This window comes from Cydia strobilella, chromosome 2 (genome assembly GCF_947568885.1).
Source record: "Cydia strobilella chromosome 2, ilCydStro3.1, whole genome shotgun sequence".
NCBI lineage: Eukaryota > Metazoa > Arthropoda > Insecta > Lepidoptera > Tortricidae > Cydia > Cydia strobilella.
This window is the reverse complement of record NC_086042.1, coordinates 9,577,184-9,600,989: the sequence shown is the minus strand read 5'-3', so window position 1 is coordinate 9,600,989 and position 23,806 is coordinate 9,577,184. Positions and strand designations below refer to the sequence as shown.

Sequence of the window (23,806 nt, the reverse complement as noted above, 5' to 3'; positions counted from 1 at the left end):
TTACGGAAAAATGCACGACCGAGAACGGGACGGGTAGCAAATGCACCCAAAAAAGAACGAGAACGAATTGCCAATGAGAGCAAAAAAGAGAGTGACGAAAAACGAATGTGACATAACTTGCGAATGATACGAAAAACGAGGAAGGAAAACAACGACTGAGGCCTAAGAAGACCGTGACGAAAAACGAATAAGCCATCTTAAGAGAGAGTAAAAACGAACAAGACGAATAAAGAACGAGTGACGAAATTATGTGAAATATACGAAATAAAATAAGAAAGAAACGAGAAACGAATGAGACGAGCGATAATGATTCCCATTAAATAGGTAAATAAAATTTACTAACAATAATATTATTTCTAGAGGCAGTGAGTTCAAGTCTCAGCCAAGGCAGTAATTTTTTCAAGCTTTTTATTAACTTGCAATGTACCTATGAGTGTAGTGTGTTTGGACAGACCAACGAGTGTGAACGCGACCAGTCCAACAAGTGTGAATGCGACCGATGGTAACGTTGAAAGCGAACGCAGCCGACGCGCAAGAATGAGGGTAGACCGAGCGCTGTCTACACAACTTTGACACCCACCGCTATCTTCAGTCACCCGTGAACATGATGCATGTAACTGCGTCGAAATATCGGGAGCTCACCAATAATACAAAAGGTAATCACGGTCTATATCCCGGTCAATATAAGTCTAGTACCTATGTAAGTAAGTATGTATGTATTATGTAACTATGTTTGTAAGGGTCAAATCTTGCAAGTTAAATTTACCCACTTGCCGGTTTCTAATAAAGTTGAAAATTTGCATACATATGTAAGTCGGGTGACAATGCAATATTATGGTACCATTGAGCTGACCTGATGATTGAGACAGGAGGTGATAATAGGAACTCTGTGATAAAACAACGCAACCTAATTGTGTTTGGGGTTTTTAGAATTGTCTCGATAAGTATTAGTTGCCTATGGAAAGAAAAGTACAGTCAGCGATAAAAGCTTGTCTCAAAAATGAAATTTTTGCCAAAAACTTATTCCACTTTTAAATTTATTCTAACTTATATTATTTGCCGGTATTTGAACTTTACTTAAAAATATAATTTTAAGTAACATTTGCTTAATTTCTTAAATATTTTACACGTCGTAGAACAACTGTAGGTATAATATATGAGTAAGACACATCAATATTTATAAAACCTATAGACATGTTAACAGCTGTTGGATCTCCGAATAATAATAAATAAATAAATATAATGGTCTCTAAATATGAATAATCGTTGAAACGTTTCATACCTGAAGGTCCGGACAATGGTGTTCTGTCGCAAATCGATCAGCTGTATTGTATCGTCGCGTACGCACGCCAGCAAATAATTGCTATCTGTAACAAAACAATCAGTAAATACCTTGTTCTTAATATTTCACCGGAAAGACTTGCTTTTTAATTAGCACTTATAAGAAGCACAAGAAATGTTTAGGAAATATTTATGTAAAGCCTGACCAGAAATATATGATCATGCGCCATGTTGCGGAATTTCATTGGAACTAATTTCTTACACTGGCAATAATTTTAATGATAGGTTGTCACTGTTGTCAGTGTCGTCTCGGAGGTCTGCAAAGTTGTTCCCGTAACCCCGCCCAAAAGCGACCGTCGGACCACCCCAGGGGTTTTAGTCCGTGTGAGTCGGACATACCCACTCGGCTTATCCCGGGCCTGGTGGGATCCCTAACGGATTTCCCCTGGTAAAAAAAAAATGTTGTCAGTGTCATTGTGGCGGTTTACTTGAATAATGCTAAGTGTTGAATATTAAATAATAAATGACAAAAATGGCCAAAACTATACATAGTCAGGAGCGGAACATTGTTAATAATATAAACTGCTGGAAAAAACAATTCGGGAAATTAAACCATTTCGCTACGAAACAATTCAAAATTAACATCAGAGCTGACAGGTAAACAAATCAAAATGTCATTATAGTCTGGTTATTACGACTTAGTTATTGTAGTGTTATGTTATACAAGCGAGGAAACACAGTAACAAAAAAAAACCGGCCAAGTGCGAGTCGGACTCGCGCACCGAGGGTTCCGTACTTTTTAGTATTTGTTGTTATAGCGGCAACAAAAATACATCATCTGTGAAAATTTCAACTGTCTAGCTATCACGGTTCATGAGATACAGCCTGGTGACAGACAGACAGACGGACAGCGGAGTCTTAGTAATAGGGTCCCGTTTTTACGCTTTGGGTACGGAACCCTAAAAATGAGTTTGAGTTTGAAAAATATTTACTATGGGCTTTGGAGACGGTCAACCTTGTTAATTGCCAATGTAGCAGAACACAATGTAGTAAGGTTACGGAATATATGTATACCTAGTAACATGACCATCATCATCATCATGGTGGCCTTTTTGGTGATCCAATCTTGGATGTAGGCCTCTTCCCAGAATGGATTAACATGATAGACGAAATATTTTTTCAACTATAGAGCTGAGCTGAGCTGATGGAGTGGCTAATAAATAGTAGTCACACCTATGTTACGACTAAATTAAATACATATATGTAAATTTATATAAATTTCTAGGTAAATTGGAGGCATCGATTACGCGGATTACGAGAGAAGGCACCTCCTGAGGTTTTATGCAAACCAAAAATAAAAACAAATATGCAATTAGAACATTTTGACCTATGTGTGATACGTAAGAAAATACATGAATTTTATAATCAATCATTTATTTGCACATATAAAGGCTTTTACATAACGGAAACGGCAAAAAAGAAGTACCGACTATAAAAAAAAGTGTAGGTACCAAATAAATATGGGTTCTGATTTTGATTATGGTGAATAAAAGTAGATGTAAGTCAAACGAGTTGCCAATCCACATTATTCAGACTATACTGAACTGTTGCCATATAAATGAGAATAATAGCGCCCTCTTGACAATGATCATATATTCCTGGTCAGGCTTTAGGAAAAGTACTTTTTGTTCGTCGGATATTTTGAACCCGACATTCAAAAAAGGAAGAGGTTCTTATACGTTCTAACTTCGTCTTCATTTCGGAACTCGACATTTATTGACAGAAAAAAAAAACTTGTCGTATTTGGAACAGAGACTAGAAAACTGTTCCTTTGTTTCGATAGGATAACCTTATTAAATGTTTACCTTAAAGAAAAAGGATGGAGGCATCCGCCCGATTGCAGTTACGGCGCCTCACGTCAAAAATCTGTTGCAGTAAGTTCCGCTCTCGCCTTACGGACAAATTTAAACCTACACAGGGTTTGGGCTCAAAGGCGGCTGTGAGGTGGCAGTACACGCGACTCGGTATTTTATTGAAAGTGAGAATTTCGAAATTCTTGTCAAAACTGATGTGCATGGCTAATGCTTTCAATTCTGTCGATCGAGGTGCCCTCCTTTCTCAAATAGAGAGTGAGCTTCCTGAGATCCATGGCTACCTGTGGCAGTGTTACGGTACACCCACGAAACTTATGTTCCGGGAACGCGAGTTCTCATCCTGTGTAGGATGCCAGCAGGGGGATCCGCTGGGGCCCGTAATTTTCAATTTAGCCATCCATCCGAAAATCATGCAACTCACATCGGATCTGAACATCTGGTATCTCGACGACGGCACGATTGGCGGCAGAACATCGTCAGTTCTTGCCGATTTGAAAACCATCACTGACCGAATCTCTGAGATTGGCCTTACGATTAACTCTACCAGTGTCAGGTTTACATTTCGGAATCTATTTCTCCTAACACTCGGTCATCCATAATCAACGATATCAATGACCTCACGCCAAATATTGCAGTAGTTGCTCGTGAGAGCCTTGCACTTTTAGGCGCCCCGATTTTCGATGAATCTATTCCGTCAGCCGTAGACTCTAAAATCGAGCGGTTTATGAAATGTTCAGATCAGCTCCTTAAAATTAACCCCAAAATTTTTGTACATTCTCCGCTGTTCCACGATCTGGAAATATACTTCGATCACAGATATTGTGGACCAGTTGCTAAAGGACACTGTATGCAAAATTTTAAACATTCCACACCTTCCAGTTGGTCGCAGGCGATTCTTCCGATAAAATACGGCAGTCTTGGTATCCACGACGGGTGGGTTAGCGCTCCCTGCGTGCCTTTCTGCCGCCTGTCCACAGCACTCTCACCCTCATTGGCGGTATTTTTTACATATACCTTCAACCGCTGATGTCCCGCGGCCGAAATACTCTTAGACGGCAACCGCAAATACTCTTTTAATGAATGAGTATGAGTTTGCGGCGCTTGCTATAAAACTAGTCCTTGGTCGTCCGACACCAAAAAATTTATTAAAAAGGTGTCGGAACGTCTGATAGGTGTGTCGGGGGAACACAGAGCGGGCTCCTTCTTTGCTCAGAGGTTGAGTCTGGCGATGCAAAGAGGTAACGCCGCCAGCATTCTGGGGTCTATGCCGGAAGCAGGGTATTTGGGGAAGGTTTTTTATATTTATAGGTATATGTATTTTAGTTTTAGTCCCTTAGATTTAAGGTTTAGTTTTAAGGTATTAATTAATTTTATCTTCCTTCCTTTTTGTTTGTGTGTTTTATGTATCTTTGATTAATCAATTTATAATACATTTTATAAAACAATAATATTAGTTACGTTAATGTTTACCTTACATACATTGTTACCCTATCATTGTGTTATTTGTTGCTTTCGACGTCGATTCGGAATATCAAACGAGGAAAATAGTTACACATGAATTATAATCGGGCGTAATTCACGCATTTACAGTTGTTTTCAAAGCTTTTTCTAACTTGAATGTATGCGGCCGCCCTAAACCAGAACAAGCGAACAATTCTAATAAACGTAAAGTTATTATGATTGAATGATTCGGATTCGGATTACGTACCTAATGTTGAAGTCAATGGACATTATCAGATAAACAAATGGGTCCATCAATGTTAAACATTTAAAAAAAACCGGCCAAGTGCGAGTCGGACTCGCCCACCGATCATCAATACATCATCTGTGAAAATGAGTTTATGAGATACAGCCTGGTGACAGACAGACGGACAGCGGAGTCTTAGTAATAGGGTCCCGTTTTTACCCTATGGGTACGGAACCCTACCCAACGAGCAAAAAGCGGTTTTATAATTTTATTATCCTAAGACCAATTTTCAATAGACTTATAGCGAACTTATAAGCGCTTAATACAAGCCCGGAAAAGGGCCCACTTTATTAGTGTATTCAGTTTTTTAATAGTCTAATAATACCCTCACGGAATTCAACTCACGACTGTAACAACCGTGTAGCGGCATTTTGTAAAACCGTACACTCCTACGAAATCTATTATTAGTCTCTTATAAAACTAAACCATTGTTATGCACTTCACAATTCTTCTGCAAGTTATTACTCGTTAATTTCGTTCAGTCAATCATTCAGTTCTTCGTGTAATAGTAAAAACTTTATTAAAATACTTAATAATATTTTGGACATTAATAAGGTAGGTTATATTATAATTTATCAGTGTTCGTTATTTCATGTTGTTAATCAAAAACATACAGGGAACTCGTATTTTTCATGCATCATACCAAGTTTCTGGTTAAAATTTTAAAGCGCCTCTTAAAATAAGCAATTATACATTCGTATTCATTATTTTAAAATAACAAAATCTTCCCCATTAGTCATTTTCGGTAGCCATTTTAGGCTAGCATTTCGAAGTGTTTTACAATACCACTATTGGCAAACTCGGTTTTATAATGTCCCATAGTCACTGCATTCACTCGCCATGTTGTTATCATGACTTATAATAACTTTGCCAACGAATCAATAAGTGTTTCTTTGACAATAACAGCATTGAACATAGCTCTTATAAAACCATTACGTTTATAATAGCATGCGGCAAGTATGTTATTGGAATAAGTAGTATCATTAAGAGAGTTTATAAGCTTGTATAAAACTAGATTGAATTACGACTTACAAATGCTTTTATAAAACTATTTTATTTGTAACGGATTCAAATATTAATTTTTAACAAGCAGAAACGTCTGCGATCGATGCTATTAAGCTTAGAATAAATTTAAAAGTGGAAAAGAGGCCCAGAACAGAGGCCGTGAGTTCAAGTCTCACACAAGGTAGTAATTTTTCCACTTTTAAATGGATTCAAATATTGTACTTATTAGCGCTTATAAAACTAAGTAACAAGTGTAAATGGAATCAAGTGTATTTACACTTATAAGCAGCTTTAATAGGAGATTCGGGTCTATAGTAGCCTAATAAGCAATCTTAAAAGCGCTTACAAGTGCTATTTATAAGAAGCTTCATTCTTAAGTCTGATTGCTCTTACTAAAAGCTTTTAAAAGAGGGTGCGGTTTATAGTGGTTTATATACTTAGTTTTATAAGCGCTTAAAAGGCTAATAATCAGAGTAATCGTGATCAAATACTAAATAGCATTTTCTGAGACGCATATAAGAGTAATTACGAACGCCAATATCAATATAAGAATCTTATAAGTGTCTTATTCCTATAACATATATGTTCTGAGACTATTTTGCTTGTTGGGTAAAAACACAACATAATGGGCCTTACAGCTTAGTAACACGTTCATATGTGATATGCATTTTTTTGGATACTGAATATCACTATACTCTATACTCACGGAATTCAACTCACGACTGTAACAACCGTGTAGCGGCATTTTGTAAAACCGTACACTCCTACGAAATCTATTATTAGTCTCTTATAAAACTAAACCATTGTTATGCACTTCACAATTCTTCTGCAAGTTATTACTCGTTAATTTCGTTCAGTCAATCATTCAGTTCTTCGTGTAATAGTAAAAACTTTATTAAAATACTTAATAATATTTTGGACATTAATAAGGTAGGTTATATTATAATTTATCAGTGTTCGTTATTTCATGTTGTTAATCAAAAACATACAGGGAACTCGTATTTTTCATGCATCATACCAAGTTTCTGGTTAAAATTTTAAAGCGCCTCTTAAAATAAGCAATTATACATTCGTATTCATTATTTTAAAATAACAAAATCTTCCCCATTAGTCATTTTCGGTAGCCATTTTAGGCTAGCATTTAGAAGTGTTTTACAATACCACTATTGGCAAACTCGGTTTTATAATGTCCCATAGTCACTGCATTCACTCGCCATGTTGTTATCATGACTTATAATAACTTTGCCAACGAATCAATAAGTGTTTCTTTGACAATAACAGCATTGAACATAGCTCTTATAAAACCATTACGTTTATAATAGCATGCGGCAAGTATGTTATTGGAATAAGTAGTATCATTAAGAGAGTTTATAAGCTTGTATAAAACTAGATTGAATTACGACTTACAAATGCTTTTATAAAACTATTTTATTTGTAACGGATTCAAATATTAATTTTTAACAAGCAGAAACGTCTGCGATCGATGCTATTAAGCTTAGAATAAATTTAAAAGTGGAAAAGAGGCCCAGAACAGAGGCCGTGAGTTCAAGTCTCACACAAGGTAGTAATTTTTCCACTTTTAAATAGATTCAAATATTGTACTTATTAGCGCTTATAAAACTAAGTAACAAGTGTAAATGGAATCAAGTGTATTTACACTTATAAGCAGCTTTAATAGGAGATTCGGGTCTATAGTAGCCTAATAAGCAATCTTAAAAGCGCTTACAAGTGCTATTTATAAGAAGCTTCATTCTTAAGTCTGATTGCTCTTACTAAAAGCTTTTAAAAGAGGGTGCGGTTTATAGTGGTTTATATACTTAGTTTTATAAGCGCTTAAAAGGCTAATAATCAGAGTAATCGTGATCAAATACTAAATAGCATTTTCTGAGACGCATATAAGAGTAATTACGAACGCCAATATCAATATAAGAATCTTATAAGTGTCTTATTCCTATAACATATATGTTCTGAGACTATTTTGCTTGTTGGGTAAAAACACAACATAATGGGCCTTACAGCTTAGTAACACGTTCATATGTGATATGCATTTTTTTGGATACTGAATATTGGATGAACCTACCTTTACATGATATAATTTATTATTCCCATTGACTGAGCGGATACATGTAAATGAATTTTCTCTAGATAACAAAACCGTGCAGAGAGGTTGGCAGCTAAGTGTTCCATTAATCTTGGTGCCAACACTGCCAACAGTCATGCCCCACAGCTACTCCAAGTAAAATTAAGGACACCGGAGTACACCATTTTTGAATTAAACATAATTGACCAAACACTATGATTTATTCAGTGTAGTTACGTGCGTTCATATTGATTTCGATTCTAGATAATATACATTTAGTTAATGTTTGTTGAAGAAAATAATAAATTGCTACCAATTTATGTACGAATTTGAAAAGCTTCACAACTCTATCATAAATGAAGTGACAGCTTCCGTTATAGTTTGATTAATGACTTACTCGTAATACGGGAGAAGCACGAGTAATCAGATAGTTAGACATAAAGCAAATTTATGGGAATTGCAACTGTCATTTTATGTACTTTGAGCCCGCATCAATATAAGGGAATGGAACATTATGGGCGTTCATTAGTCGGAGTTCAAGTGCAATATATAGATTTTCCAAATCTATCGCGAATTTATAAATGTCATCGTAATACCATCGACAAAGATTATACAGCGTTAAAGAGTATATGACCAATGATTATTCCGAATTTGATATTATTTTAAGCAATAAATGTAACCACAAGTACATATGGTGCAACTTTCTCGCACTAGTGCGTAATGAGCACTTTTCGTGCATATGTCGAAAATTTAAAAGGCCATATGTACTGTAAAACGTTGTACGATACACGTGCGAAAAGGTAATTCGCAACTCGTGTCGATTTAAAACACTCCCTGCGGCCGAGTTTTAATTTATCGCCACTCGTTTCGAATCCTTTTCCGCACTTGTATCGTAATAGTACATTATGATACAAGTGTGCTAAGTTGGTCATTACACATGAGGCGATATTGTGCGCGCGAGCTGTAAGCGAGCGCGCAATAAGAAAGCCGATGTGTGTAATGACCAATGCACACGCGTTTCATACGACGTTTTTCAACACACTTGCGAGAAAAAAAAAGATATATTATTCAAATTTTAATAGTTAAAACAGTTAGTATTGTGTGTTGCATCTGTCATACTGCCGGCTGCCCCTCGCCCCGGCCGCGGGCGGTGCGGCGGGCGGGCCGGCCGAGCCGCGCGCCGCGCGCCGCGCAGGCGGTCGGGCGCGCCGGTGCCCGCCAGTCCGACCAATTAAAGAAGGCTCCCTTTCCATGCATATTATTAGCAATCAGTTAGCTTCTTAACTCGTTCCAATAATATAATGAAAAAGCACGAGTGGAATAATACACTGAAAAAGCACGCGTGTTTAATATCTAGGATTATGAGCCAAAAATCGGTGGAATAAAAACGTCGTTTTGAGCAAGTGTGTTGAAAATAACTATTATTGCACCAATAATTATACATTTTACACACATAAAGTAGTGTGCATAATCATAATCATCTTTAGCCTATATAGTATGTCACATTGCTGTGCATAGGCCGGTTATATTATGCACAAATGGAACAACGGAATGGAGTGAAAAATCTAAGTAGGTAAACTATGCGAGCAAGTATAATCAAGCTCATATAACATCAATTCATATTTTTTTACCAAGACTAATTTTATAACGTTAAACAGCATCGATAACATTTGTTAAGTATTTACCATGTTTGGTAACTAGTAATAACGTTTAACCTAAAATTCTATAATAACACAGTTCTAAAATGGAGATTTATTAAATAAAACGTAGACGATGAACCTTTCATTAGTCGTCCATCATTACAAGGGGTAATTGGGTATCGTAAGGTCAGGCTGCACCGTTCGCGCAGAGATGTATCGATAGCCGGTTAGTTAGTTTTGGCAGGTTTTGTGTGATGCGCCGAAACGAGCGTTCGATTATCGGGCTTTAAGAAAGAAACCCATTCACGGTTCGATATAAGATTAAATACATATGTAAACATGTTAACGTGAAAGTAATATTGGAAATGTGTAAAGTGTAAATTGTTGATGGGGGTCATCTTAAGGTACCTATTGATGTAGGTATAACTGATTCTTCCACTTTACCTCGTCGTCGTAGAATTCGGCAAAATTTTTAACACCATTTTCACATCCCTAAGTGTTGAATTTTTAAATTTCTAGTCTTTCTAGCCTTCCTGTTTGGCATATTTATAACAGATTTGAAGAGTTGTAGTACAGTCGGAACTGTCAATATTTGCTGATGACACCAAAGTTATGGGTAATCCATTAGTAACTCATAATATTATCCAAGGTGATTTAGATCGCATAATTCAGTGGACTAAAGACTGGCTCATATCACTAAATGCTGACAAGTGCACAGTTCTACACATAGGAAAAACAAACCCTAAACTAAATTACCACATTGACTGTTCCCCTTCAAGCAGTAGCTAGTCAAAGAGATCTGGGCATCATTGTTTCACACAACTTGAAATGGGACACGCATATCACCAAAATCACCAAGAGAGCAAATTCTATGTTGTATATGATCCGGAAAGCACTATATGTAATTACTAAGGACCTATTTATTAGAATATACAAGTCATACCTTCGCCCTTTACTTGAGTATGCTTTTCAGATATGGTCCCCTTATTTTAAAAAGGACATCACATTGCTGGAAAAGGTACAGCGAAGAGCAACGAAAATGGTTGCTTCATTGAAGGACAAGCCATATGAAGACCGGCTTCAGGAACTAGGTCTTACAACATTGGAGGACAGAAGGAAGCGAGGCGATCTTATTGAGACATACAAAATCTTGTCTGGACACTACAATGTTCAAAATATTAAAGACCATATCAAGCCAAAATGTAAAGTTGAGAGGACACTAAGAAACTTGTCAAACCCCCGTGTGCTAGCAACCCTAGAAAACACTTCTTGCCGAATCGTGTGGTAAATGTGTGGAACTCTCTACCAGAAACTGTTGTTAGTGCACCGTCAGTGAATACTTTCAAAAATAGGCTAGATACACATTTTAGAACTTTGAAAAGTGCAAAATAAAATACAAGTGCTCGATATACACGCATCAGCTCCAAGAGCTGCTAGTGTATCAAATAAATAATAATAATAATAAATAAATAACCCTCAGCTAATACGTAGTTAGTTTAAGGCGGTTCCCTGAGCCAGAAGGCGAAAAATCTCCTTATATGATCATATTTTTCTAAGAGACGTTGATATTCGTAGACGCGGAAAAAATATATGTAGTTCTTGATTATATTATCTTTAATTCATAAGCTTCCGATACACGAATTATGACACTTCACTCGATACAATTAATTCCCAAAGTAACCTCTAACTAGGACTTTTAATCCAACTTTACTCGGTTATTTATTATGTGACACTATAAACAAAAAAAAAACGGCCAAGTGCGAGTCGGACTCGCGCACCGAGGGTTCCGTACTTTTTAGTATTTGTTCTTTATTCAAACAAACACAAGTATAAGTTTACAGCGACCTACGCCAAGACACTTATACTGTTAATACATAGTCAGTATCATAAACATGTATACATTTTTCGAACTACGAGTATCTCTAGGAACTTAAATTAAACATACATACTACAAAGTTACATAGGTAGAGTTTAAAAAAATCCTGACACTACTTTGTAAGGACGGCCACTTCTCTGCGAATATGTCTGCATTTTGGATTGAAGCTAAGAAGTTATTTAGTAATTCTATTGCTCGGTACGTGGGTGCGTTTGAACCGTGATAGGTGCGGACATTTGGATATGCGAAAAGGTTTCTGGCTCTACGTGCGCTACGCCCTACTGCAGCTATGTAGTTGTCTGGGGTAAAAATACGCATACGCTCCAGAACAGATGGGTTGTCAATTTGATTTCTTAGAAGTAGACAGTAGTGTAAGGCAAGCGTTTGCTTACGCCTTAGCTCGAGAGACTCCAACCCTACCATTCCCAGTACAAAGGATGACGGAAATAAGTACGGGTAGTATCCATAATACCTTTTGTAAAGATGTCTAGTAAATTTACGTTGGACGCGCTCGACCATGACGTTATACTTTGCTTCCCGAGGGTCCCATGCGATGGAACTGTACTCAAGCTTGCTACGGACATAGGCATTATATAGAATTATTGCAATTTTTGGGTCACGAAACTCTGAAGTCGTTCTTATAATGAACCCTAAAATTTTGTAGGCACTTTTGCAGATATTTATAATGTGAGAGTGCATGTTTAGCTTAGTGTCCAGTGTTAACCCTAGATCTTTTATTTCTGTTACTCGGTCAAGGGGAATGTTTGTAAGAGTATATGTCTGGAGGATAGGATCTAGAGACCGGCTAAAACTTATTACTTTGCACTTAGATTCATTTAGGTACAAGCGGTTTGTTTTACTCCAGCTGTCGACCTCGTTGATTGTTTGCTGTAGTACCGTACAGTCGGATGCATTTACGACCGGTTGAATTATTTTAAGATCATCCGCATAGAATAGTGATTCCACACCTGATATATTACTTGGTAGATCATTAACCATTATTAAGAAAAGAGTAGGCCCCAGAGTGCTACCTTGACTAACCCCGGAACGTGTGTAATACCTTTCAGATTGGTAACAGTTTAATTGGACATATTGTTTGCGGTTCCTGAGGTAGTCAGAGAAGAAAATAAGAAGTTGAGGGGTGAAACCTAAAGCTGATAGTTTGCATAGGAGAGTATCATTGTCAACTAAGTCGAAGGCTTTCTTAAAGTCAAAATAAACAACATCAACTTGTCGTGCAGTATCCATTTCGCGTAAAACGCTATCGAAGAAGCAGATGTGGTTAGTGGTAGTTGATCGGGAAGCGCGAAATCCATGTTGTTATAGTGGCAACAGAAATACATTATCTGTGAAAATTTCAACTGTCTAGCTATCACGGTTCATGAGATACAGCCTGGTGACAGACAGACAGACGGACAGCGGAGTCTTAGTAATAGGGTGAAACATGAAAAAATGCAACATCGAGCCCTCTCAGTGGGAAGGTTTGGCAGCACAGCGTCCTGAGTGGCGTAGGCTGGTGCAGGACAAAGTCCGCGATTTCGAGGAGCAACGCATGGTTGACCTCGATGCTAAACGCGACGAGCTGAAAGCACGCCAGCCTGCTTCCATTCATTACCATTATGTGGCTGGTGTTCTCACGTGCTCTCAATGTGCACGGGGGTTCGCCTCGAAGATCGGCTACATCAGCCATATTCGGGCGCACGAGCGCCGTGCTAACTGTAACAGTTAGCTCCTAGTTACTAGGAGTCGAAGTGGTCGCCATGGTCGAAATCGGCCGGAAGGATCATAATTATCATTTCAGTAATAGGGTCCCGTTTTTTACCCTTTGGGTACGGAACCCTAAAAAAGAAAAAAAACAAACTTAACTTAAATAGTAATTTTACCGCTTTCGAATTTCGATATTGTAAGGCAAACGTTTTTAAAACAAATAAAAATCGACAAAATTCGATCAAAATTGACACTTGGCGCGTATATGGTCTTTCCCGTTCTTTCTTGCGAAATGTGACAGTGATAGCGGCAAACAGATGGAACGGCCTTAATTAATTAGGTATTAAATGTAAGTGGTACGACGGGCGAATGTTACCACTGCCCATGTTATCGGACATAAATAACACACACAAAACTTTCAGGACATTGTAAATTATTGTAGAGTATGTTGGATAGGCGCCGCTCGCCTTCTGAAGCGAATTGTATTGGAACACCTCGAGAGCAGGAAACGTGTAGCCGCTGTGTTCTTTGATTTGTCACGTGCCTTTGATTTCGTCGATCACGATCTCATCGCAAACAAACTCGAACACTATGGCGTCCATGGTATTGTACTCAAGTTGCTCAGTTCTTTCTTAGGTGATCGACTGACGTCAATAACAAGAAGTCGAGTCTTGTCCCCGTAGGAAACAGGTCCGTACCGCAAGGGTCGAATATTGGAAATAACATTTTCCTAATTCTAATGAATGACCTTCCGTTTGACTCGCCAATAGTAGACTTCATAATGTATGCGGATGATATCTGCGCCATTATTAATGCTGACAGCAGAGACTAACTGCTTGCAAATGTACGCTACGTTATTGGTAACCTCTCTGGTTTGCAGTGAATGGAATGCTCCTAAATTTCTAAAAACCAACCTAGTAGAGTTTAAATTAAGGCAAAGCTTAGAACCTGCTGACACTAATTCACTAATTGTGAAAAATATTACAATCCCGACTGTTAACCATGTCCAATTTTTAGGTTTCACTTTTGACTGTGGTCTAAAATGACAACAGCATATCGACAGGATATGTACGAAACTCAATTCTGCCTACTTTATAATAACCCGTCTCATGCCTATCCTATCGAACGAAAACCTTTTGATAGCTTATAATGCGTACTAACATATGGCATAGACCTGTGGGGCTTGGCTGCTGACAGGGATCGTCCATTTCTTATTCAAAAGAAAATATTTAGAAAAATAGCACGCTTCGCTCCGGACACGCCAGCCCAGCAGCTATTCATACATCTCAAAATCCTAACATTACCCTGTATTTTCATTCTGGAAGTTGGCAAGTTCGTCCGGCAGAATATGGAATCATTCACCAAGAAAAAATGGAAAAGCGGTCGATATCACGACAGCAGGCAACACTACCTGGATGTGCCGAGGCACCGTCTTGCAAAAGCGGCTAATAGCTTGCAAATTTTGGGTCCCCAAATATATAATTAAAATCCCTGCTACCATTAAAAGTAGCAAGACACGGTTAGGTTTTGTCCTAAAACTAAAATCACTCCTGTTACAAAAGGCCTACTATTCCATTTCTGAATTTCTATCAGTGTCCCTTAGTGCAATTTATTATTTTTTAAATTATAATTTTTAATTTTTAATTGTAAATACCTTTATTGACCTAAATTATTTTTATATGAGTTTTTATGTTTTTTTGTATGATTTATATGACTATGTATATATTAGCATATTACTACTGTTTTTTATATTGACAATGTATAATCAATACTGAATATGAATATGATATCTCTTTTGCCCTGGAATTTCACGTAGCGGTTGATCAACTTTTATATTCAGGCTGAGGATTTTTTTACATTTGGTTGTGAATGGAGTACTTTAAGCCATGGGTCCCGATGGCCCGCTAATGCATCGGGATCGGCCGTGGCACGTATAACTGTGAACGTCTCCCTATTCATTTGTCCGTCGACTGTACGCCGGCGACGAAATCGACGTGATTTAATCAGTTTCCACTGAGTCCCGCCACTCCATTTGATTGAAGGTATCAGTCTAAACGTTTCGTGGGCCGTTACCGTACTGACAAAAAGGGCTTGATCGGATGCATAACGCTTAACGGAAACGAGCACCGAGTACACGTCACGTTCTTCTGCTGACACGAATACCGGAATTTGGGCTTCGCCGTACATTCAATTAACAACTAATGTTAGTCTTAACTCTATTGAAATTAACCAGCCGTTTATGGCATGTAACTGTTTTCCGTTGATATATTACACCTGTCATAGTACAAAAACACGAAATAGTTATTCATTAACACCCCAAGGCGCCTATTATACATCACACTAAGTTCAGCTTACTTTTCTGTATGTAGTAATTATTTATTCTTCATAACTTCATCATTGCTCTTCTGTGATGTAGAAAAATATACTTTTTTAATACAGTTGCTCAAAAAGTGCTACTTTACGTAGCTGTTTAGCGTGCGGAAAGTTGGTATTCGCGAACTATGCTTTTTACTTTTCCAATTTTTTTAAAATTTACACATGTTCCAATTCATGACTACTTATTGATGAGTGTTAATATTAGTTTCCTTTAAACGTCGTAACCAACATAAAAAACCAACTGTAATGCAAAAATACGAAAAATATACATATTTCGCATTTTATTACTTACCTCTTCATCATTATAACACGTTTATTTTTTAATATTGAAGATTGAAAAACCATTCTTAATAAGTTGTCTGAATGGAACTTAATAACTATGGCAGGTAGAGGTAGGAATAGCTGCCAAACCGCCTGTCAAAGAAGAGGCGTTTTTTCTTACTGCAAGCTAAGTTTCCAAGGCAACATTCGATATTGTTTTTATTTTACCACTTTGGAAGTGTCTCTCGTGCAAACTATTCAGTTCAGGAAAAAATTATATTAGAAACCTCAATATCATTTTTGAAGACCTATCCATAGATACCCCACACGTATGGGTTTGATAAAAATTTTTTTTTGAGATTCAGTTCTAAGTATGGGGAACCCCCAAAATTTATTGATTTTTTTTCTAATTTTGTATGAAAATCATAATGCGGTTCACAGAATACATCTACTTACCAAGTTTCAACAGTATAGTTCCTATAATTTCGGAAAAAAGCGGCTGTGACATACGAACGGACAGACAGACAGACAGACATGACGAATCTATAAGGTTTCCGTGTTTTGCCATTTGGCTACGGAACCCTAAAAACCTTACCTAGGGTGCCGCCAGCAGCGGGCAGGGCCCAAGCTGCCTGTGGTCAGGGCCGCAGTGTGAGAAACCGACGTACTATACGCGCCGTGTCCAAAATTATTGCCTTTTGCATCTGACCCTTGATCCAACCACCTAGCGAGAGTCTTTCTAGGTGTTGGTCGAGACTCTTCGCTATGAGACCGTTCGCTAACAGGACTATCAGAACATTGATATACGTACTATCCTTTCCTATATCCTACTAAATACCTGTTAGGGGCGCTTGGGTTCAATTCCCTTGAAGTAAGGCGCAATTCCAACCTTCTCCGTACAACGTGCAGCGTCTTACGGGGCGATGCTGACTGTCCAGATCTAGTAGCACGAATTATTAGGATCGCTATCCCCTTTGTGCCCAGAATTCCCCTAAGGCCGCGAACTCATAATCTCTTGGCAGCCCCAACCACACGCACTGTAGCGCACAGAAACTCTCCGGCCGTGCGAGCCCTAAGACTTTTGAACTCGCTTCTGTCATGGGCACCAGAAAGTGATATTTTTGCAACTAAGAAGTTGCAAATATATCACTGCCCAAGAGGGCGAATATATGTCGGAGATGTCTAGCATACTGTGAAACTCTGGATGTCACTTGAAATTGTTTTGTTGTCTGTCATTTCTTGTATATACCTTTTATCTTTTTCATTAATTTGTATAGTTCATTAGTTTTACTGTAACGCTGTACAAATTTTGTATGTAACAAACTTAATTGATCGTCGAGTCAACATCCCACATGGCGGTAATCTCGTGAGCCAAGTCTAGGTACTTGCTGAATTTGTCCTTCTCGGCTTTCACGAGATTCTCATCATGGGGGATGGTGACATCGACGAGCACGATGTCAGGCTTATATATTGGCAATAATAGAGCGTGGCACGACCATTTTCGGGAACTGACGCAGGTGAGTACTTGTAGTACGGCATTTCGCGGTCCACAAGGCCGTATAGGAGAGCAAGCTGCTGGTGAATAATTCTGGCTACGAGATTATGTCTGTGCAAGTACTTACTCGCAGAGGTCCCTTGTAACAAGACAATTTACTCTAAAAGGTGATGTGACACCAACCGACGATTATCCCTGTATGCACAAACAAATTACATTACTTATTACTTTTAATGCATTCGTGCCAACTCTCCTGAAATCACCTACCTATACATAATTAGCGAGTGAAGTTTGGGGTCATTCCTTCAGTCTTTAGATAGGTTTTGCAGAAACTACGTAGGTACTCATTATTATGAAAACGAAATTGATGTGTTGTCAAATACTCACAATGCATGTAAATACGCAAATAAGTAACTGATTAATAGACCTGTACCGCTGGCTATATTTTGACCCCTAGGTTATAAAAATATTAAAGTCAATTCTGTTTTCGCTTATGAATACTTTGTTAAGATGTAAATCTTACATTTTGTTTTGTGTCATATATATAATTTGCTTTTCTAGTAATTTGTTATTTTGTGGTAATTATTTTTTATTTTGAATTATCTTGGAGAAAAAAATATTCGAGAGAAAACATGTAACTGTGTTGCATTCAGGATAGTGTTTTTAGTGTGAAAACATAGTTTGTGTCAATTACGTCCACTGCAATCTGATACTATGTCATAATATTCTAAATGACACAAAAAAAAATTAAAGTTAAAAAAAATTACTTAGGTCGAATTTAATCGTTTAAATAGGTCCATTAAATGATTTTGTGTCTTATTAAGGCATAGCTTCATAAGATATTTGATGATTTTGTTGTAACAGGCTGTCACCGTTACAAAAGAATATTAAAGATATTAGAGTTTACATCTTATTAATTTGAAATGCGGGATAAATAAGATGTATGAATTTGTGTCACTTGCATCCACTGCATAAACAAATATTACAAAAATATTATTTGCGTTCAAACGAAGCTAGCGGGCGGTCTGAATGGGCAACGGAGGCCGTGCAGGGTGGGGCCGCGGCGTGACCTTGCCGTACGCAACGCATGTTTACTTCGCCTGTGCGCCAAATTAACTCAACTTATTCAAAGAAGTTACGCAAACAACACAACAACAAGCAACAAGCAAGCAAAGAATGCGTCGAATTATCTTTTACCTATTTAAAACTCATAGATATTGTACAATGTCACCATTATGCAAAAGAACTGTAAGTACATGTTTGATTTGCGAGCGAGCTGGCAACATTGCGCAGGGAAATCTTAAAAATATCGCGTTTACGTGAACGCCACATACATTTGTGACAGTGATAGGGAAAAGGTACCACTAAAGTAAAATTTGGTTATTAATACCGTGACTTTCTTTCATTCTTCGATAAAAAAAAATTGCTATTTATGCAACAAGTGCGGAAATCATCTTTACGCACGTGTATCATACAATGTTTTACTATGCATTGTGCGAGTAAATAAAAAAACATGTCATGGCAAATAAGTTTAATTATTAAAAGGAGTGTTTTAAATCGACACGAGTTGCGAATTACCTATTCGCACGTGTATCGTACGTTTTACAGTACATATGGCCCTTTAAACTTTCGACATATGCACGGTAAGTGCTCTTTCCCGCACTAGTGCGAGAAAGTAGCACCATTTGTACTGTAAAAAAAAATTGAAAACAAAAAGCACTAGTGCGGAAAAGCAGTACTTTCCGCACGATATGGCTCCGTAGGAAACGCACTTTTCGAGCACATGCATTGTAAAAAAATATATAGGACTGTCTCTCCTAAACCATGCGTCGTAGCGCAAAAATAATAAAATTTTCGTTCCCCTTTATGTAACCCAAAAGTAATACATGAAAAATACAATGAAAAAAAAAAGAAACAAAATCTTTATAGGGCTGTATTAGCTGTATCTCCTATATCGTGCATCGTAGCGCAAAAATAATCAAATTTTCGCTCCCCTTTAAGAAGCCCCTAATTAAGATTTAAAAACGCAAAAAAGAAAAAAAAAGAGGAAAAAATCTTTATAGGGCTGCATCTCCTAAACCGTGCATCGTAGCACAAAAATAATCAAATTTTCGTTCCCCTTAAGAAACCCTTAATTAAAACTTTTAAAAAAACCAGGAAAAAACTTTATAGAGCTATTATAGCTATATATATAGATATAATATCTCCTAAACCGTGCGTGGTGGCGCAAAAATAATAAAAACTTCGTTCCCCTTTATGAAGCCCCAAAGTAATATACTAAAAACACAATGAAAAAAAAAGAAAAAAATAACAAAAAAACTTTATAGGGCTGTATCTCCTACACCGTGCATCGTAGCGCAAAAATAATTAAAAAAATCCCTAAGAAACCCCTAATTAAGATTGAAAAACGCAAAAAAGAAAAAGTGGAAAAAAAATCATTTTAGGGCTGTATCTCCTAAACCGTGCGTCGTAGCGCAAAAATAATAAAATTTTCGTTCCCCTTTACGGAACCCCAAAGTAATAATTTCTGTCAAAATAACCTTATTTAAGGCATACTGCACATCACTGTACTCGTCAAGTCTGTGGGTCAATTACACGCAGCGGGCTTACAATGCTCTGCGTGTACAGTATAACAACGCATTTAGGGTGCTGCTACGGCTTCCACGATACTGCAGCGCGTCGACTATGTTTGCTGAGGCGCGGACTGATAGCTTCGACGCTATCTGGCGTAAGAAAACGTCCTCGCTCTTAAGTAGGGTACGTGGGAGCAGTAATAGCATCTTAAACATGATAGCTAATAAGCTTGATTGTCCTTTGATGTGGAAATTGTGTCAAAGGACAAAATCTGTGTTTATTATTAAGTACTAACGTAGGCTAGGATCAACTAACACTCTTTGGACCATTTTGTTGTCTTTAATAAAATAAAATAAATAAATAAATATACAAAAAACACAATGAAAAAAAAAACAAAAAAAACTTTATAGGGCTGTATCTCCTAAACCGTCGTAGCGCAAAAATAATCAAAATTTCGTTCCCCTTTGTGGAACCCCAAACTAATATACAAAAAACACAATGAAAAAAAAAACAATAAAAAAAACTTTATAGGGCTGCATCTCCTAAATCGTGCATCGTAGCGCAAAAATAATCAATTTTTCGTTCCCCTTTAAGGATCCCTTAATACTTAAAAAAAAAACAAAAAAAAACAGGAAAAAATCTTTATAGAGCTATATCTCCTAAACCGTGCGTGGTAGCGCAAAAAGAACAAAATTTTCGTTCCCCTTTACGGAACCCCAAAATAATATACAAAAAACACAATGAAAAAAAAAACAACAAAAAAAATCTTTATAGGGCTGCATCTCCTAAACCGTGCATCGTAGCACAAAAATAATCAAATTTTCGTTCCCCTTTAAGGAACCCTTAATTAAAACTTAAAAAAAAACCAGGAAAAAAAACTTTATAGAGCTATTATAGCTATATATATAGATATAATATCTCCTAAACCGTGCGTGGTGGGGCAAAAATAATAAAATTTTCGTTCCCCTTTATGCAACCCATAATTTATATTTAAAAAAAAAAACGCAAAATTTAAAAAAAAAAACATTATAGGGCTGTATCTTTTAAACCATGCGTCGTAGCGCAAAAATAATTAAAGAAAAAAACCCTTTAAGAAACCCGTAATTAATACTTAAAAAAAAACAAAAAAAAACCAGGAAAAAAAACTTTATAGAGCTGTATCTCCTAAACCGTGCGTGGTACCGCAAAAACAATAAAATTTTCGTTCCCCTTTATGCAACCCATAATTTATATTTAAAAAAACGCAAAATTTAAAAAAAAAATCTTTATAGGGCTGTATCTCCTAAACCATGTGTCGTAGCGCAAAAATAATAAAATTTTCGTTCCCCTTTATGAAACCCCAAAGTAATATACAAAAAACACAATGTAAAAAAGAAAAAAAGAAAAAAAAAACAATAAAAAAATCTTTATAGGGCTGTATCTCCTAAACCATGCGTCGTAGCGCAAAAATAATAAAATTTTCGTTCCCCTTTATGCAACCCATAATTTATATTTAAAAAAAAAACGCAAAATTTAAAAAAAAAATCATTATAGGGCTGTATCTCTTAAACCATGCGTCGTAGCGCAAAAATAATTTAAAAAACCCCTTTAAGAAACCCGTAATTAATACTTAAAAAAAAAAAACAAAAAAAAAACTTTATAGAACTGTATCTCCTAAACCGTGCGTGGTACCGCAAAAACAATAAAATGTTCGTTCCCCTTTATGAAACCCCAAAGTAATATACAAAAAACACAATGTAAAAAAGAAAAAAAGAAAAAAAAAACAATAAAAAAATCTTTATAGGGCTGTATCTCCTAAACCATGCGTCGTAGCGCAAAAATAATAAAATTTTCGTTCCCCTTTATGCAACCCATAATTTATATTTAAAAAAAAACGCAAAATTTAAAAAAAAAATCATTATAGGGCTGTATCTCTTAAACCATGCGTCGTAGCGCAAAAATAATTTAAAAAACCCCTTTAAGAAACCCGTAATTAATACTTAAAAAAAAAAAAAACAAAAAAAAAACTTTATAGAACTGTATCTCCTAAACCGTGCGTGGTACCGCAAAAACAATAAAATGTTCGTTCCCCTTTATGCAACCCATAATTTATATTTAAAAAAAAACGCAAAATTTAAAAAAAAATCTTTATAGGGCTGTATCTCCTAAACCATGCGTCGTAGCGCAAAAATAATAAAATTTTCGTTCTCCTTTATGAAGCCCCAAAATAATATACAAAAACAAGAAAAAGAAAGAAAAAAATAATAACAAAAAAACTTTATAGGGCTGTATTTCCTAAACCGTGCATCGTAGCGCAAAAATAATCAATATCCGTTCCCCTTTAAGAAGCCCCTAATTAAGATTTAAAAACGCAAAAAAGAAAAAAAAAACCATTTTAGGGCTGTATCTCCTAAACCGTGCGTCGTAGTGCAAAAATAATAAAATTTTCGTTCCCTTTTATGAAACCCCAAAGTAATATACAAAAAACACAATGTAAAAAAGAAAAAAACAACAAAAAAAACTTTAGGGGTGTATCTCCTAAACCGTGCATGGTAGCGAAAAATAATCAAATTTTCGTTCCCCTTAAGAAGCCCTTAATTAAGATTTAGAAACGTAAAAAAGAAAAAGAAAAAAATCTATATATAGGGCTGTATCTCCTAAACCGTGCGTCGTAGCGCAAAAATAATTAAATTTTCGTTCCCCTTTATGAAACCCCAAAATAATATACAAAAAACACAATGTAAAAAAGAAAAAAAGAAAAAAACAATAAAAAAAAACTTTATAGGGCTGTATCTCCTAAACCATGTGTCGTAGCGCAAAAATAATAAAATTTTCGTTCCCCTTTATGAAACCCCAAAGTAATATACAAAAAACACAATGTAAAAAAGAAAAAAAGAAAAAAAAAAACAATAAAAAAATCTTTTTAGGGCTGTATCTCCTAAACCATGCGTCGTAGCGCAAAAATAATAAAATTTTCGTTCCCCTTTATGCAACCCATAATTTATATTTAAAAAAAAAACGCAAAATTTAAAAAAAAAAACATTATAGGGCTGTATCTCTTAAACCATGCGTCGTAGCGCAAAAATAATTTAAAAAACCCCTTTAAGAAACCCGTAATTAATATTTAAAAAAAAAAAACAAAAAAAAACTTTATAGAACTGTATCTCCTAAACCGTGCGTGGTACCGCAAAAACAATAAAATGTTCGTTCCCCTTTATGAAACCCCAAAGTAATATACAAAAAACACAATGTAAAAAAGAAAAAAAGAAAAAAAATAACAATAAAAAAATCTTTATAGGGCTGTATCTCCTAAACCATGCGTCGTAGCGCAAAAATAATAAAATTTTCGTTCCCCTTTATGCAACCCATAATTTATATTTAAAAAAAAACGCAAAATTTAAAAAAAAAATCATTATAGGGCTGTATCTCTTAAACAATGCGTCGTAGCGCAAAAATAATTTAAAAAACCCCTTTAAGAAACCCGTAATTAATACTTAAAAAAAAAAAAACAAAAAAAAAACTTTATAGAACTGTATCTCCTAAACCGTGCGTGGTACCGCAAAAACAATAAAATGTTCGTTCCCCTTTATGCAACCCATAATTTATATTAAAAAAAAACGCAAAATTTTAAAAAAAATCTTTATAGGGCTGTATCTCCTAAACCATGCGTCGTAGCGCAAAAATAATAAAATTTTCGTTCCCCTTTATGAAGCCCCAAAATAATATACAAAAACAAGAAAAAGAAAGAAAAAAATAATAACAAAAAAACTTTATAGGGCTGTATTTCCTAAACCGTGCATCGTAGCGCAAAAATAATCAATATCCGTTCCCCTTTAAGAAGCCCCTAATTAAGATTTAAAAACGCAAAAAAGAAAAAAAAAACCATTTTAGGGCTGTATCTCCTAAACCGT

General features: G+C 36.3%; 1 protein-coding gene across 3 annotated transcripts in view; it reads right to left on the bottom strand.

The window, feature by feature from the left end:
* LOC134750903 (autophagy-related protein 16-1) overlaps positions 1-23,806 on the bottom strand; it is a 348,791-nt gene that overhangs the window by 60,237 nt on the left and 264,748 nt on the right. For all 3 annotated transcript variants that reach the window (XM_063686145.1, XM_063686162.1, XM_063686153.1), the window contains one exon: positions 1,283-1,367. In XM_063686145.1, coding sequence (XP_063542215.1) covers positions 1,283-1,367 — 85 coding nt within the window. The remainder of the gene's footprint in view (positions 1-1,282; positions 1,368-23,806) is intronic.